Source organism: Halichoeres trimaculatus, unplaced genomic scaffold (genome assembly GCF_033239565.1).
Source record: "Halichoeres trimaculatus isolate MK-OKI-2021-1 unplaced genomic scaffold, fHalTri1.1 fHalTri1_scaffold_3, whole genome shotgun sequence".
Classification (NCBI taxonomy): Eukaryota; Metazoa; Chordata; class Actinopteri; order Labriformes; family Labridae; genus Halichoeres; species Halichoeres trimaculatus.
The window spans coordinates 36,666,160-36,685,200 of record NW_027437181.1 but is presented as its reverse complement, the minus strand read 5'-3'; the positions used below and the strand labels follow the sequence as shown (position 1 = coordinate 36,685,200).

At 39.4% G+C, this 19,041-nt stretch overlaps 1 protein-coding gene across 1 annotated transcript in view; it reads right to left on the bottom strand.

Moving 5' to 3' along the window:
• itfg1 (integrin alpha FG-GAP repeat containing 1) overlaps nucleotides 1–19,041 on the bottom strand; it is a 252,552-nt gene that overhangs the window by 205,497 nt on the left and 28,014 nt on the right. The window contains exon 7 of the mRNA XM_074667248.1: nucleotides 7,790–7,839. Within this exon, the coding sequence (XP_074523349.1) occupies nucleotides 7,790–7,839 (50 nt within the window). The remainder of the gene's footprint in view (nucleotides 1–7,789; nucleotides 7,840–19,041) is intronic.

Sequence of the window (19,041 nt, the reverse complement as noted above, 5' to 3'; positions counted from 1 at the left end):
AAACCAAATTAGCATGAAATTAGTTATTCTGCAATTGGACATTTCATTGTTGTCCCTGCCTTGAAAAAAAAAAAAGAAATGGAAAAAATAACCACCAACAGTTTAATTTGAGCGTCCAATGATGCAAAATGTACAAATGTTTCAAAAGTTTAACATAAGTTATTGGTGATCCTCTGTGCTCTATACGTTCCATTAAGCTCCGTTATACATTTAACATTATTTCTGTAACAGTGGTAAAGCACTTAGAAAAACAGGTGATAAAAAAAATATACTAAAAAGAAACACAACCAAACTGTGGTGTTACTTTAATCGACAGTGGCGTGTTGAAATGATTCACCTATGACCTCCATTATTACATCAGACTGGAGAAAATTGACCTTTCAAACCCTTCAGCTATATTTGCAAGCCGATGAGAACACCTCACTTCCCACATCTTTCCGGCTTGTTTCCCCCTCCCCCACCTCCCTCCCTCTCCCACCCTCGGTGTCTGCCTCATCCTGTGTAATCTCAGGAAAACAGAGAAACAGGGGGAAATGGATGGAGACGGAGGAGGAGAGAAAACAGAGAAAAGTAATTAAAACGGAGTGCTGGAGAAAGAGGAGCGTGCTGGCCTGTGACTGGTGGATTCAGCTGCACTGAACCGAAGACTGCAGCGGGATTAACAGGGGTCTAATGCTCTGGAGGATGCTGGGAAATGGCCTGACCTTGTGTGTTTGTGTTTATACAGTACGTGTGAGGATGTGTGTGTATCCAAGATATGTTCCTCACGAGCCTTTGGAGGAACAAGAATTTGTTTCAGTTTGTGCAGATAGAAGAAGTTGTTTGTGATTTTAAGGAATAAGAAACAGAGAAATAAAGACAATCTGGCAGGAGGAATTAAAAAAATGTAGCATAAAATTTCGGAGGTGAAGGAGTTGTGATGAAAGTTTACTGTAGAGAATCTAATTCTACCAGACTCCATCATTGTTTGTGTTTACCAAAAACCTCTAAAGCATCCCAACAGATACACCTCATCAAACCCTAAAGCTTTATCAATCAATTATCAGTTTCTACAGTCATGAAAATCACAAGATTACTATCAATAATGACACAGAGAAGTCTTCTAACAGAGCTGGAGGCACAAACATTGAGCCCCTCTCTCTGAATTCAAAGAGACTTTCTACCAGGCTGTTTGAAAGGCTAAGAAGACAGCCTCTGATTATTTACATGGATCAAAACAAGCCTTTGATGTCGAATGGCTTTCTGTTTTCACAGGGGCAAAGCATCACTCCAAGTGTCATCTACATGCTAATTCTACTAAAGTAGCATGTAGAGGCTAATAATAATGGATAGTCATCTGCATCGAGCTTGAAGGTGAAAATGCTAATGATGCCATTGTCTTTGTGGCAGATAAACAAAGGCAGTGTCATGGTTTAACTAAGAAACGCTTTGGAGAGTCAGACCTTTGCCATGGCTGCAAGACCCGTAAGATTATTTCAATTAGAAGAAATATTGTAATTAGTGCTGTTAGGCGATTAAAAAAATAATCTAATTAATTACAGGATTTGTAATTAATCAATCTAATTATTTGCATTTTAATCTCATATCTGCTTAAGGTCCCAAAATAAAGATTTTAGATTCTAGGACATTAAAATCACATTAAAAGAGTTTTTAGAAAATAAGGTGGGAATATATGCAACACATTTTTAGGTACCCTGATGCATAAGGTACACATTTAAAAAGTTTTATGGTTCTATCTCTACACATTCCTGCACCTTGGAAAAGCTGATTTGAATTTTAGGACGGTTTTTGCTTCTGTCACATTCTTACACACTGTGGACTCATTTTTCACTGCAATATGAACTTCTATACTTCTATGAGGTCAGGAGAACCAGAGCTAAAGGCTATAAACTGTGAGGAACACTTTATTCAAGTCTTGGATCAAAGAAGAATGAAGTATTTTCAGTTTAACATGCTCTGAACACACAAATTGTTGCTCATTGATGCAGAGCAGCCCCAAGCTGAAACATGACACCAGGAAGATGGAAGGAAATTTTCTAAGAATTCTTTAGATTTAAATACAGGACATACATCCATCGTTCAGGACTTGTTTAATGCAGTAAAGAGTGTAGAATTATCTGTTTTTTACAGAATTGAGCTAGAGCAAACAGTTGATTTTCTGTAGATTTTCAAAAAGGACGTGTGAATTAACGGGATGTGGACGGCAGTCTCACATAAATCCCTCTCGCTTCCCCCCTGGTTTAAAGCATGTTGCTGACGTCACGTGTGATACATTCAGGGACCGTCGGAAATTTAAGAATCTGACGAGAACACTACTTTTTTACAGCTTTTGAACAGTACACACAGATTGTAAATGCCAGGCATTTACAAGTAGGTGCGTTTTTGAACCCCCTGCGGGTCCAGATAAATCTGCGCTAATTTTAATTACGTGTTAATTTGCGGTGCAATTAATTAATCTAATTAACACGTTAAAATGACAGCGCTAATTGTAATTGTTTTCAATATGATCTAGGGCCATGTCAGTTTACCTAAAATTATTCCTTTTTTCCTAATTCAAGAAAAACAAGTGGATAAGAAACTTATTCCAACAAAAATAAGTCATTACTTAAGGCTTGCTGGTTTGAGCTGTCTGTGATGATTACACACGTTGGTCCATTTTTATATAAATCCCTGCTCCTGCATGGAACAGTTTTCATTTGAGAATCGTGTGATTTACATGAATTGTTTATTGTCATTTAAAGTTTCTTCCCTCTGTTTGAAGCCTCTCTGTGTTGCTAAAAATATTAAAAGGTAGAGTATGCAGGATTTTCCTAAAAAACAAAAACATCAACTGTTGAAGGAATAATCCTTCTCATTTGTCTCCTATGGGTCTATATACATGTGTGTCAGTGTCAGTGTCTCTGTCTGCTTTGAACCCCCTCCTCTGCCTGGATGTTGATATTTTGGTTGTATTGGGACATTTCTGGGCGGAGGATAAGCATGGTTACGTCAGCAAATCAAAGTGGGCTCAGTGCACAAGTGACTTTGTATGTTGATCAGCGAGTGGAAGAAGCTATCCCGAGCAGCTACAATAGCGGACGTAGCAAGGAGCAAGAAAAACACAACCAAAGTGAAACGTAACGCCAAACAGAAAAAGCTTTTTACTTTACCAGGGTGAAGCTTGGTTCAACTTCCACTCGCTTTTGGGCACTTGAAGAGCAACATGGGATGAAAAACGACGTGAGTTGGCTTTCTGCTGAGCAGGTACGTGTCAAATCACCCAGTAGTTAGCTTTTGCTTACATGCCATGTCAGGTGCATGGCTCTTGAGTCTCTCCCGTGTAGAAATGTTATGCTGCAGGTGGTTGCTGGGCTAGTGAGTGTATTCACATAGTTGCGGTTGGAGCCTGTGGGTGTGCGCTGCCTCTGGCACTGAGCCAAGGAGGAGTCCAGTTTGAATATTGTGTTTACGAACAAGTAACTGAAATTTATGCAGAATCTACCTTTAAGGTCCTTAAAAGGTTGACTTGTTTGACTTACATCACATGAAGGTTTACAACGAAAACTTTTACTTGTGTTTCGATATTTGCTACCATAAAGATAAGAAAAGCTGCACCATTTAGATTAGACTACTGAAAAGGCACTGAAAGCTACAGTGGACAGAGCAGGAAATCTCATTAAAATTTAACTACAGGTCTGTGATATGACTTCATCCGGGTCCAGATTCAGCCTTCAGTGATTCATGCTGTCTATGAAATATCTCAGTTGACCATGCTACTAAAAAGCAGAGTCTAATATGGTGCTGTATCAAAGTTACGGGGTGGAAAGTTTTAAGAATAAGCCTCTGAGCAGCATGACAACTTGTTCCAGAAAATTCATCAAATAGTTGTTGATGTGTATACAGGAAAAAAAAAAGAATCCTCTGACTAGGAACTCTCCAAAGTCAGCTGAATTCCTTCTCTATGTGGTGTAAATTTTAGAAAGAAATAGCATGGCAACTATCAAATATTTATTGAGACATTTCAGGCCAAAGTAAAGTTGTAAACTTAGAGTTGGAATGGTTAAAAAGTAAACACATTTTTTGGCCTTCTGGGGAGGCTTTTCATCAAACACTTCTTCAACACCCCTAAAACAGGCAGAAAGACGACAAGAGGAGTGAACACACTTCACTGGTAGAGGTGGAGAAAAATTTTGAGCTTCCAAAAAATCAAAACGATCGTCACTGCCTCGAAATCCTCCCCTGCATCCTGTTGCCTGATCACTACAACATGTCACACTCTCTGCAGCTTGTATTTTTTTTTTTTTTTGTAAGGGGGAAAAGACAGGTTATTTTCTCCATTTTGCTCCTGCTTGGGTTCTCTCTTTCCTCACACACTTTCTCTGACAAATCCTTCAATCTCTCTCTGTTTCTCTCGCCTTCCTCTTTCTTTCTTCCTTTCCCCCTCACTGTGATAAGATAGACTACTGTTCGACTGGTGCCTCGACCTGCTGAATTTCAAACAGGCCCCTTCGACAAAAACTCTGAGCCACAGTCTCCTCTCTCTGCTCACCCAGAATATAAACTAGTCCTGCAGCAGAGCCAGGAATCCTGCAGCCCTAAAGCTCTCAAAGCTTTGCAGATCTGTTTGTTGCAGTGAGGAAATGTGAAGAAGGGTGTAGTGCACTTTGCTAACCTTTAGCTGCACTAAACACAGATACACACAGTGTTACTACGGGTGGTGGACCTGAAATAAAGTCATACTTCATACATATTGTTTGCATTCTTATGCAGATTGTAGGATGCATGAATGGCTCACACTGGGTGGGACTGTGTGACAACCACATGAAGAGCTCAACCGCATTAATGCAGCAAATAATGGTAGGAGCGTCTCCCAAAGATCCACATAGGATTGAAAGTTAGAAAGAGGGCCTGTCCATGCTATTAGCACTACATTTGTCCTCATGGTGCCAATATAGGTTGGCGCACAAATGACAAATAATATTTGGCAGGTGACAGCTCGCCAAGGGGTTCCCAAACTATTTAGCCCCAACTCAAAAATAGTGGTCCCGATGACAGGCGACCCCCAGCTGTGAGCATACAGGCCAGTGCAAAAACAAACAAAAACAAACAGGACATTTGATTCAGCAGATCTGTTGATAACTAGACCACTTATGTGCCCATATTGCAGCATTCCACAAGTTATTTTCAGCCAGTGATTCTGTCTTTATGATCTTTTTTAGTCAACTTGAATGTCTGTGGAAAATCAAACATTTCTGTTTGCATGGTTTAATATATAAATTCAACCCATTTTTTATTTCTGATTTTTTTAGAATAATAGCTAAAATATGCAAGTGGAAATAGTTTTGAATTCCTCGCATCAGGATTTTGCCCAGGGGATCCAAACCCCTAGTTAAGGAACCAATGAGCTAGCCTCCTCTCAATCTCAGCTACGAGCAGGACAAACACCTGATAGACTTCATCATTATTTTAACAAGGAGGAACAATAAGGTCCAAGAAAAAACAGCCAACCTACATGCCTTAAGCTGAATTCAATGGACCATTATACAATAGTTATAAACCACTATGACTAGTGTGGGATCAAAATATTACCATTAATATGCTGAAAAGGTATTGTTCTTTAAAGCTTACAGCAAAGCTCTTATTTTGCACAACTTATCTAACATTGTGTCAAGAAAAGTTGGTTTGGCATTAGTGTCGCTTTAGTCAATGAAAATTATGACTAAATATCAACGTCAATGAACCTTTATCACGTGACGGAAACGGGAGGAGACAGGACGTGAATGGTGGTCATGTGACTAAAACTATAATTAAATATAAAATGATATATTGTTGACGAATAAAAATGGGACTAAATGTGGTTTACAAGATGAAAACTCTGCTAACATACATCTTCATTTTCATGAACCAAAACGAGATGGGACGTAATGTCATTGCGTTATTTAGTATCACTTTTGCCTTGTATTATTTCCATTTCCTGGGTCGCAATTCAGCGGCTACATCAGGTCGTACTGCGCAGACGCAGGCGACGTCACTTCCTCTATCCCCCCACTCGCATGGCATTATGTGGAAGACGGAGCTACGGATAGTAAAGTATAACGACAACTGAAGAAACAAAGTTAAGTCTGACACAACAAAGGGATTGATGGCCAGCCAGGTGGGGTTTGTTTTTGGGAGAAAAAGAAGAAACGACATTTGGACACACTTTCATTTCGCAGAAGTGGAAAAGAAAACCGAGTGTCTTTTGGTAAAAGATGGGGAGAAATGTGGCCATAAAATCGCCGGAAAAAACACCACAAATCTTAAGAGACATCTCAAGGCATTCCATGATGAAATTAAGGTAAGTTAAGTCATTACTGTAACAATAATATAATTATAAGATATCCATGTTTGACTTGTGAAATGGATGACTTAGAGAAAATTTTGGTTACATCTACTCCATACTGAGTACTTGTACTAAGTTAAGTGGGTTAAGTAGAATTGCATTGCTCAAAAGAGATGAGATTAAAGTACAATCTTCATTGACTAAAACTAGACTAATAATGTCATCAGTTTTTATTGACTAAAACTGTACAAAAATAATCATAGATAATGCTGACTACAATAAGACTAAAATGCTCAGACTTTTAGTCAACTAAAACTTGACTTGACTAAAAGGAGTATAAATATGACTAAAACTAATAAAAACTAAAATAATAGTTTGACACAAAGACTAGACTAAAACTAAAATCAAAACAGGTCGCCAAAAACAACACTATTTGGCATTAAAATGTTTTTTGAAATACTTCATGAGGTGTGGGATCTGCATGTTTAGCTAACTAAACAACCAAATGTAATATTTATTACTAGAAAGGACCAGGATTACCTGTCTTGTATTTTGCACTGAGCCAAAATGCCATTTGTAAGTGTCAAAAGTACAGGACAGCCACCCACTATTAGCTACAGGGCTGTAACTCCAGTTGATGGTTGGTGTCATAATACAATGTTCCACTACCCTGATGTAAACAAACACTTTTTGTTGAAAGTGAAAGGCCTTTTGTTGAAATCACAGGCTGTGTTGTAAATTGATAGAGTCTCCGTGACATCACCTGTCTGTCTCTGAAACAGAGTTTTGAAGCAAATCATCGGCAGAGGCCATATTGGAAATGGGGCGGGCTTTGAGCATTCACACTAACAGCTATGAAGCAACCACCTGTCAATCAGCTGAGCTGTGCCTCTGATGGAGTGAACTTGTGTTCTTAATATCTTCACCTTCCATACAGTATGTGTCGTTAGAGAAATTAGCTATTCAGACAGGAGACATGTTTCGCAACAGGTTGTAAACATTCAAAATGGCTTTTTTTGGCTTGTTGTGTTTGTAGTATCGGGTCTTTCTGCAGCCAGCCTCAAGCAGACACTAAACAAACTGCAGATTTTTTGCACTTGCCTACTGCCTCATACTCCTAAACCAGAGGTTGCCCCTATGTTACTTTAAATAGCATGGAAATGTCTTACTTGGGGTGACATAAATCGACATTTTACATTCATCATTAAAATACACATCTAACGTAGTTATGGCTGCCCATTGCTTGGATTACAGTAAATGATGCACGGCAGCTCTTCTGTAGAGTTTGTAATTTAAAACACAGGTTTAAGGACTCATAGGCCTCTGCGTCTCATGTTTCCAGAGTCCACAGGTTGCTCTATAAATCAGCCAGGTTGAGCAGCAACCAGATATGACTCTACCGGTTACTCTGACTGAATTAAACCTTAGAAAAAAGGCAGTGGAAGAAGGCAATGTGATTAAAAAACAAAAAGCAATAAAGCTTCTTACCTTGTTGATCCAGGTCTCATATTTCGGCCCGGTAGTTGTCAGGAACAAATCTGGAATAAGGAAAAACAGACAGAGAAACAAAAATGAAGAAGACATTAAGTGTGAGATTGGTTCATTTGGCAACCACAATCTACTACTGAACAGCAATATCAATCTCAAATGATCAATCTTGAATCAATGCAGCAGATTAGTGGGAATGACAGCAATGCAGTGACTGCTTAAAATATTCATACAGGAAAAATCACAGGACTGGTTTTGCTCGAGCTGCCCGTTTTGACACTTGGTAAACTTGGGCCTTGGTGGCTGTGATGGTTTAATTCAGAGGAAGAGAGGCGGGATTCCTTCAGCAAAACAGATGACTCGTCTTTTCAAAGCAGCAGCATGACACAGGTGAAGAAAAGGAAAAAGGATAGTTGTGGGGGATCTCCCAGTGAAAGCAACAGGATTTCGCTCAGCTTTCTGGAGGCTTCACCCCCTGGTAATGCCTGTAGCTTGCTCTACTGGAATCCTATAACCCGCACTTGTACTTATGCACCTTGCTCTCGAAGCTTAGGCTGCAGGCTTCACTTCTAATGCGGCTTTCTGTGCGGCTTTCTGTGCGGCTTTCCGTGCGCCTCTCTGTGCGAAGACGTTTACTCTCATCACTGTGTTTCTTCAGACTGCGGCTCAGCCATAGTAATTGGACATGAAATAAATATTGGCATTGATCTGCCTTCAGGCCCTGCTGCACTCCATGTGCTGCTGTGCTCTGCATGTGAAAGTGTAAAATGGTAATGACAGAAGGGATGAATAAAGGCAGGGCAGGGAGAAAAAGATGTGCAAATACTGTTACATGTTTATGTTGAAGGGGATATGAGCTTCGGCCAAAGAGACACTCATAACAAGACTGTATGAAATGCACTGAAGTGAAAAGTAGCAGTATAGATCAAAGAAGGTACACATTTTAATGAATGCTCTCTTTACATTGGCTGTGTGTCAAACACTGCACTGACTCAAAGCATACATCCCTCAACACCCCACCCCTTCCTCCTTTGGATTTGCACTGAAATGTTATCCTTGGATTCTGCTGCAGTCGCCTCCAGCACCGAGGAAAAAAGTCAGCGGAGTGAAACAGCTTAAAGAGGAAGAGCTTTCTCTCTCCAGGAACATCCTGCCACTTCAGGTGGGGGAGTTTCAGGACACCTTTTCTATATCTAACTTTCATCCCTGTATTTGTAATTCCTGCTCCAGACGGTCCTCTTGAAGGAGAGCATCCTCCAACTTTTGCAAAACTAAAATTGCCTTCACACTCAGAGGGACTCACAGTACAGGAGTAAAGAGTGAATTCTGCAATGCTACTTTTGGAAATCAAAAGCTGAAAATTACGTCCCCTTTAGATGTTTGGTATTTCAATATGTGACGGGGGAGAACAAACTGGCTGGTGTGTACTGTGATGAAGCCACTGAGGGTGGAAAGGTCAAACACTTCCATGTGGTTCAGACCTGATTTTTAAAAGCTTTGGTTTAATTTATTTTCGGTTTAGTGATGGAGAGAAATGCACTATATTTTTTTTTCTCTTCTCTCAATGGGAATAAAAGTTTACACATTTTTTTTTCAGTTCAGCTTTATGCCTTCTCAGATTCCTTTTTTGTGACATTTCAAAATGAAACTTGATATTTTTTCATTAAAAAAGTTATTGAAAAGACAGAATGTTGCAGGATCTGAAAGTAGTTAGGCCAAGTGTAAATGCAGGTAGACCTGCTGCTTGATTACAAATAAAATGCACCACTGTTTACAACACCGGACATCAGCTAGCCTGCTACATGCTAACTGGATCAAGACTTTATGATGGGGTAGCTGCCCTGTGAACCTTTCTTTTCTGTAGCCCAGTATAAGACTTGAGGTGTATTTTTTCTCCTAAGAGATGAGGCAGTTCATGCTCAATGACAAGTGTCCGCAGTCCGTTTTATCTGCTCCACCCTCTCACTGTAACACACTTACACACGGATGATCACAGGAAACCATTTTTTCAGTTCACAGCACAAAACTGATCATGGGTAAAAAAAATAAAACTCAGGATCTTTTTGAGGTGATTTGTAGATACCGTACAGGCTGTACTGAGACCAACCATACTACATGATGCGTGTGTGTATGTGTGTGTGTGTGTGGTGGGGTTTTCCAGTCTGTTTTTGCATTACCCAACGTTTCGCACTGAACTATTTCAGTGCAAATCTGCACCAAACAGAAAATGCTGTGCTGGAGTGTATACTTCCACAACCCTACCTGCAAATATCTGGTTGTGTAGCTCCATGCGGTACCTATGAACTGCATTAGTGCTGTATAACTCTAGCTCAAGCACAGACGATGACAGATGCTACCTCAGTTTGTCAGAATTTTTAATTACAAAATGTAAACAAAGTTGTGAATGAACGGTGTCTGGTTAAACTAACATTTTTACAGCCCAGCTGAGCAAAAGAACGATTTCCAAGACCCCAAAAATGCATCCACCCTCAACCATCCACACACTAACACAGGGTTACACACAAAAAAAAGCCAAAAAGTCATTTCAAATGACATTCGTGACTCTAATGCAGTGTGCAGCCATGTTTAGATGCTTCGAGTAGGAAATAACTTCAAACTTCTATCAGTGTGGACGCACAGGCATGTTCCCCAAATGTGAACCAGAAGTTAACTAATGCATGCATAGATTATGCAAATATACACACACACACACACACATTGTGCAGGATACACTCAGTAATTTCTCACTGTGTGTGCGTGTGTCTGCGTGTGTCTGCCTGTGTCACTGCGTGTTTGTGGGCGCACTGGGTGGTGTCTTAATGAGCTCAGTTAATCAGCCAATCAGGCCCCTTAGACAGAATCCAGCAGTGATTGGCTGATTAGGAGCGACAGCGGTGTGTCATTTGGAGTGGCATGGGGTAGACGGAGGTGAAGAGAGATTCACTGAGAAATATTCATTTCGTAAACACTTAACATTCTCACGGTGGGAGGCACTTCCTCTGCTCGCTCTTCATCTTACCAGTTTACTTTCAACCCAAGTTCACTTCTGCCAAACTCTTTCCTCCACTAATCTCTCTTCCTCTAGTCTATTACTAAATGCCAGTTCAAATTGAAACAGCCCGGTAATTCCCTTTATGGCTTTGATTCTCAGCTCTGTCAGCCTGTGTACTGAGGCCGTAAACTCATGACTCGTAACTGGAAAGCGCCCTGGTGTGGTACGCTTAACTCTATCCTGCTTCTCTCCTCAGACACTGCACCACACAGGACCCTGCTCTCCATCCATCCTGGGAGGGGTGCATCTTTGGGTGTGTCGAGGTGAATATGTACAGACAGTGGAGCCAATTCTCTTTGGGGAACTGAACAATAAGGTCATTTTAACACCATCCATCTGACATTATCTGCTGTGAACTCCCCTCCTGCTCTCCCCTCCCTTATTCACCGTCCCTGCCACAAAGTGTTCTTCCCTGTCTCATAAAGAGCTGTTAGCTAGCTGCAGAAACCCAACTGCTGCCACCATCACTCACTTTAACACAGTTTTTACAGTTGCAGGGACTTTTACCTAGCCTCAATGGGCCTTTTAAAGACTCATTTCAGTTAAAAGAGGTAATGTGAAGAGGAACAGAAGAAACCTGAGGGATGAGAGCAGATACAAAGTAAATCCAGAGCAGTAAAATCTTTGTGAGGTTTCAGAAAAACTAATCTCACCTCTGTTCAGTGTGACACAATATTTCTCCTTTGTAAAAGTGGTAGGAACAGGGCTGATGTTTAAACCTTGCCTTTTTAAACATTAACTGAGTCTATGACCCTAGAATTTAGTGATTGGTTTAATGTTCATGTGCATTCATGTGCAAATACACTGCCTAACTCTCAGTAAGTCATATATTTTTCTATAAATAAAACAAACAAGAGGTAAACTTGACTCTAATCCACTGTTATGTTTGGAGGGTTTGTAAGCTGCTGAACGCTTTGGAACATCTGTGTCCAAAGAAAATGATCCAACTGTGAGGCCACATGAACATATATCGTTCTCCTCCTTCATCCATACTTTTACTCAGCCACCATAGCAAAAAGATGAAGTGCAGAGATTCCAGCAGTTCAGGATTAAAGAAAAAGTCAGAGGGTTGTCTGTGCTACTTTGCAGAATTTTCACGAGTAATGCTGCTGTTGTCGTATCATGATGAGCTTCAAGTAATCCTGTTAGACCTATGTGATTGAAAGTGACCAACACGATCATCAGAGCGTGCTAATCCCATCAAAGCACGGCTCAGTAGAGTCAAACAACAAGCAGGAACGTTGCTGTAGCATTATGAACTGTGTGGATTATAAAGGAGTTCACTTGACATTATTCATATTGTTTCAAACATTTTCAAGATTATACGCACACTTTAATCAGTCCAGAATTCTGCACACAGCCCCTTTGAAGGTTGTTACAACCAAAGTTATGTCAGATGACCTACTAAAGATAAGGTTGTTCATTCATTTCTGTAAAAAAGTTTGATTTACGATCATAATGACAACCCAGATGATCAGAATCGGTCTCCTCTAAATCTAAATCTTCTTTTTTTAAACTCTGAAACAGATGATTAAATGTTTTAAAGAGAATTCCAAATTAAAGACTTAAGGAAATACACTTCCAGTCAAATTTTCATAATTTTGTTTAGACATGATTTAATTGTTTTGGGGGGAAAAAAAGTAACAATAATAATAAAAATGTAAAAAATCATATATAAAATAAATAAAACAATAAAAACCACATTTTGCAACTTAAGTTAAAGAAGCCTTAATTGAAAATACAAACATTCTTTTACTTTTTAAAGGAAACATGCACTGTGAACAGGTGTTGAATTCAAATTATAAGCCTGATTCAGTGAGCACGATCCTAAAAGAAGGAAGAGGTTTTTTCTCTAAACCTTAAAAAGATTCTCCTGAGCATCACCATTTTTTTCAGTGCATTGCTCAGCTACCAAATAGAAATAAATAAATAAATAAACATCAGTATAGTAAGAAAACATAATGAGATGATACAAAATAAAATAAAATCATTTAAATTATTTACCTACAATGATAAAATGCAAATAAAAAAATAGCAGTGTTTGTCATTTATCTGCTAATCTAATGTTTCAAAAAGTTTTCCTTTTTCTTTTCAGGGGTTGAAATGTCTTCTCACTGGATTGATTTCCAGGCCCTAGCATTCCTTCTGTCTTCAAAAATAAATCACTCAACGATTCTTTACCAATCAGCATCAAGTATTTAGCAACGCTGGAAAATAAGATGTTGCCTACGGTCAGTTTAGCAAGGACCAACATTAAACTTTAAAACCCTTTAACAGTGAAGCCAAGATAGTTTTTCTACTTTTTTACAGACTTGTGCTACTTTTGTGAACTTGTGATATGTAGGTTTCTGTATGCTGTGCATCACAGTTTTATCTATCACCTTTTTCTCACCAACAAGTGCTGCCCTACCATCAAAACCATAAGGATTTAACAACATCTGTGATCTATCTGACACTGTGAGTGCACACACAAACTCAGAGCTAATAGAGCTGTCATACTCCACCTCACGGGAAAGATGCATAATTTAGGTTCATAAATGTGTTTGTGTGTGGGTGGGAGGGGTTGTGTAAAAGGGATTCAAAGCTCTAAGTGGTATGTCATGTTGCTGGTTAATTTAAGATACACTCATGGTAAGGCTTGACAAAAGGTTAAATGTTTGGCCTCAGAAAACATACGGCAGGTGGAGAGTAAAGGAAGGAGAGGGATGGAAAACGAGATGCTTCAGCTGTTCAGCTCCAAAGGTGCATCTGAATTAAAAATAAAAATAAATAAATAAATAAACATGCATTAAAGGAAATCACTGCTAATCTTACTAATTTTGTCAACTGGTCCTTTCCAATAAATGGATACTTAAACAGCACTAGGTCACACCTACATGACCGAAAAATGATGAGCAGGCTGCATAATCACATGTGTATCCAGACACACACACACACACACACACACACACACACACACACACACACACACACACACACACACACACACACACACACACACACACACACACACACACACACACACACACACACACACACACACTACATGGCTGATTTCACATCATTTGTGACTGCATCTGCTCATAAATTCTTTGTCATCAGGTTGTGATCCAGCAAATAATCAGCAATCATCCTTCACACTAACAGAATGATTGGAAGTGTGTCGGTTGCTAATAACAGACTGTCAGGAGCAACAACATTGAACAGACTGGCTCACTGTTACCACAGGATGGGAGGGATACTGTAGGTCTCACTGCATGAATGTGGCACGTACTGGCTGTTTCCATCAAGTAGAAAATAAACTTCAAATGAATATTTTTGAGGAGGCATTGACTTTTTCATGGGCACATGTACTCAGGAAACCCTGTATATGATTATTAAAAACGTTTTTCCATCATCGATGCACTGTGCTGTGTTTGGCAACTACCTGAAGGTGCATTACTGCCACCTACTTGACTGGAGTGTAGATTACCTGGGCTGCAGGGCTTTATGCGTCATGCAAACAGATCAGCATGGCGGAGGAGAAGCCGAGACAGCAGGTGAAGGAAAAATATAAACACAGGAATAATGGCAGAGCTGGAGAGGCCATCAGCCCAAAATTTTACAGAGTTTGGGAGTATTTCACGCTGAGTAAGAGCACACAGCATGTTAAGTGCAACATTTGCAAAAATGCTTGCATGGTACAACAGTACAACTGCAATGATCCAGCACTTAAAACACAAACATATCGAGCTCATCAATGACAAGCCGGGAGCTCAGCAGAGGACGAGCTACAAAATCCCACATACACTCCTTTAATATGTGGTTCAATGCATGGTATGTCTTTTAGGACTTAATTAGTCTTTTTATTAAATCGTCACCCCACTAGAAAACCACAAGGAGTTCATTAAACTAATGTTAGCGTTAGCGTCAGCTGCTACAGATAAGGCAGAGGGGGTGTTCTGTTCGACCTGCAAGTGAAAAGATTGAGGACAAATTTTTATTTATTTATTTGCCTTTTTGGCCCACGAAGTTCTTCATCTGATAATGTAACAATGTATTTTTTATTATTTTACCCATACTGTTGATTTTTCAAGTGACAATACATAGTTCGGTCATTTTGGAGCGAAACGTGACCGCGGTGAGTGAAGGTCCGTTTCTCAATGGATTTGTCATCTAGGAGGGCTAAAAAACAAATGTAGCCGGGGTGTATTTTTTAGAATGGCGGGGAATTTTTTTTAGAGGCTAAAAACCAAAATGGCTGTCGTGGAAATGATCTTTTTAAAGGCTCAACCTACAATGATGGACAATACATTTTTGTTTTAAGTAGCCCTAATATGCCGTCGTACGCTGTCACAAAAGTAATTCCTCTCCGAAATAATAAGCATTCTCCACCGCTGGCTGTTTCATATAAAATGCTGCTTCTAGCAATATTTTTACAGATTAATTACTGAAATGTCAACATGTTGGCTACTCATGTTTGTTTAGTACAATTAAATTAAGTTTAGAAAATAAATCCTATTTCTGCTTTTCTACAAAATAAACCTCACAGAACAGTCATAGTACATACTACATTCAAGTGTAGTATGCAGTATGCAGTGCCTTCTACATACTACTTTCATACACAGTATGTAGTTGGTGAATTCAAAAACAGCCTGCATTTTCCTTGTGACAACACACATATGTCTTTGTTCCAGTGGTTTCCATGGTGATTATAAATCTCCATTCATTTAAATGGGAGCAAAATAAAGGAATCTATTAATTTCCATTAGTCTAACACTGCAAAAGAATTTAATATAGCCAAAAAAGTTGAGATATAGACCGGAAAAGTCATAGCTGCATAGTCCTTTTTAATGGGAAATGGTCAATCAACAAGTGTTGTTTACACATAAACATCTACTTTATTGACTTCAGATGTTATTTCTGTGAACTTTAACTGTATATCATTCAATTCATCATGAGCAGAGCTTTCATTATAACCCTATAGAAACTGTAACAATACTGAAAAAATATGCCCCAAAAAGGGCAAAAAGTCCCCCCAAAAACCCTAAAAAGCACCAAAAGTGGCAGCCATCTTGAATTTGAAGGTTAAAATAAGGTCGAATCATAATGTAACCCAGAAATATGTATTTCTCAACAAATTTAAGGTCTGAAAACATGTATTGTCCTTAATTGTAGGTAGAGCCTTTAAAAAGATCATTCCCATGACAGTCATTTTGGATTTTGGCCTCTAAAAAATTTTCCCAGCCGTTTTAAAAAATACACCCCAGCTAAATTTGTTTTTTTAGCCCTCCTAGATGACAAATCCATTGAGAAACGGACCTTCGCTCACCACGGTCACGTTTCAGTCTGAAATGACCCAACTAACATTCATGTCATTTGTTATACGTTATAAATGTGACATCTGGTCAGCTTAAACTATGCTCAAATACGTTGTTTCTTTGTATATATCAGCCAAAATAACTACTAGCATGTTTGGTTGCGATTTTTACTATTATGCATTCTCATCTTTTTACTCCTCCCCGATTCAGCGATGAATCCTAACTATAATCGTCAGATTGATTGATCACTTAAAAAGCTTGTTAGTTGCAGCCCTAGTTTTGTTGTTGTTTTAATTGTGATTTGCATTTGGGCATACAGAGGTGCCACAGTTTTGAGACCTGTTCAACTCTACGGCAGAAAGCACACAAGGAGAATAAGGTAGGTCTGATATTTTTCTGCTCGTCATCACATTTGGATCTTTGCATAAGAATGGTAATAAGTCCTTTTTGTTCATTTTCAGTCAAAGTTCACCTGGACTTTTTATGATTAATGTGCATCACAGTTAAAAGCCCACTTAGTCCCTCAACACTGTGTCATTAATAAGATAGTCTCCAGGTGAAGCAGGTCACAGGTATGAAAGACACTATAACTGACTGGGGAGAAAAGTTGGAGTTATCCATCCAAAATCATTTAGTGAATAATTCAGAGATCCCTGATGAATACTTCTACACCACAGCACAGCCCAGTTAAGCTACATATAAAGACTGGTAATTAATTTGGACCCAAGCATTTAGCTTAAATTACTGGCCGGGCAGAGCGCTCTCATCCTAGCAGCTCTAAATCAATCTCCATATATGATGAGGTAGATAGAAAAGAACAGTCCATAGAATGGAGTCAACTCATGGTCGATGTGACACAAGCTTCACAGTACATTTCCAGCTAATGTCCTGAGATGATTTCACAAAGTGCTGCCTTTAATTTAGAAAAGATGTCACAGACTGTGAGTGTGTGAGGGGAGTGCCACAGACTGAATTTCCCCTGATTATTCTAGAAATAGTAAGGTCAAACTACTATAAATAGACTGCATATTTTTAGACCATCCAGTGGTGGAAATGTTGTCATAACACCTATGAATACTCCCGGGCAGATACCACCTGCTTTCAGCAGACTGCAACTATTCCACTCTAATTGAGTTTGACTTTTAGTGCCAAAGTTAGTGAATTAAGTGCGTACAATGATGCTAGCTTGCATAGCAAGGGGCATATTTTGCTCTAAATTGATACATAATGGGTCATTTCAAAGCAGGCAAATAACACTAATGCACAGAGACACGATTTACTCAGCAGAGTTGTCAATAGAGCATTTAACACTTCGCACGTGCTCAGTGAGTTAGACAGTGCACCAATAAATCAGGCTAATTATTGCCGTTTTGAGGATAATTGCAATCAACAGATATGTGATCTCACGAGGACTATCAAAAATAAACAATAGGTGTTTGCAGACACTGCAGGCTGTCTCGTCAGTGAGAATGCTGTCGAGCAATGCTCGCAGGTTCCTGTATGTCCTTAATTGCCAATTGGAGACAAATAAAGTTTTTTTCAGTTCTATTCAATTATTTCCCTTTCACCTTTCTGCATTATCCTGTGAAACGACAATGTTTTTGAATGGCAGACTGTGTGTCATACAGTGTGTTACATTATAATATGCACTGAATAATGGATGTCATTAGGAGAATATTTTTTTATTGATCAAATGTCATTAGACATGACACACTGAGTGGTTCTGAAAAGAAATTCAAAGAAATCTTTAAATTCATGTCACCTTATCTATAAATTGCTATTGTATTATTAATTTTCATTTGTGTATGCATGTTCATCCTATTTATGCCTTAACAGACAGGCTCTCATCTTAGCCGCCAACAGACTATGGCAAAGTAATGAAAGAGTCTTGATGTGCGAGTGACAGCTAGGGTTGGGGGATTGAAGACAAGCCATAAGACACTGACATTGTACATCTGTAATCAGCTGACCTGCTCTCTAATAATTGGCATCAACACTGGCCGTGGAAAGAGGGGATTGAATAAGATGGCCTGCCCATAATACAAGCCTGCTTCATACAAAAGCCTGGTGCCTTAGGCCCCAGTTTTTGTTTAAAGATTTATGAAATCAGTCTTATGTCAGACATTGATCATTTCAACAAGTTATTTCACCTCCTGAGGCTGGAAGTGAAATTTTCTTTGTACAGGTAGAAGCTAAACAGGAACTGCTAACACTTAGCACTGCTGCAACTTGTGATGGCTTTTGACTTGCATTAAGTCCACCAAGCAAATACAAACTGGTCTTTTGTAATTAAAAAAGCCAGAAGTAGAGTAAGTTAATCCAAGCTGATACAGAGATTTAGCTAGCCTTTTGAAGACCATAATAAGAGAGGAGAAGAGGAGAGCAGAGAAGAGAAGAGGAGTGTGGGAGATGATCGGCCCTTGAGTTTTTCATAGCCTCTCCATCAGATTTGTTAAGGGGATTGGAAGCAATTTAAAGGCCTCCGCTGACTGTTTGACTCGAGCAGCATTATGTCTCTCTATTCCATTATGGTGAGCCGCAGTGTGGGGATAAAGACCACGCTTCCTATTAGCCTCTGTATAAACAGATAGGGTGATGCAAGGCGGGTGCTAAGTCTCGACAGCAGAGGAGAACTCTGACATTGAGGAGAATAGACGGCATGACGGCGTTCAGGAGCCTATGTTATCCCCTGCTTTGTTTCAGTATCAGTGTTTCTCTATGCACACACACACACGCTCTGTACTATCCGGCATAGTATGTGGCCTGGACTACAGCAACCATACTGTAGATCAACAGTGAACTGAACACAGAAAATGTCTGCAAACTGAAACTGAGGATATGCACCTTTACAAACCGTTCAAACTGGGGGCTTGAATGAAAACACAAGAACCAAAAAACTT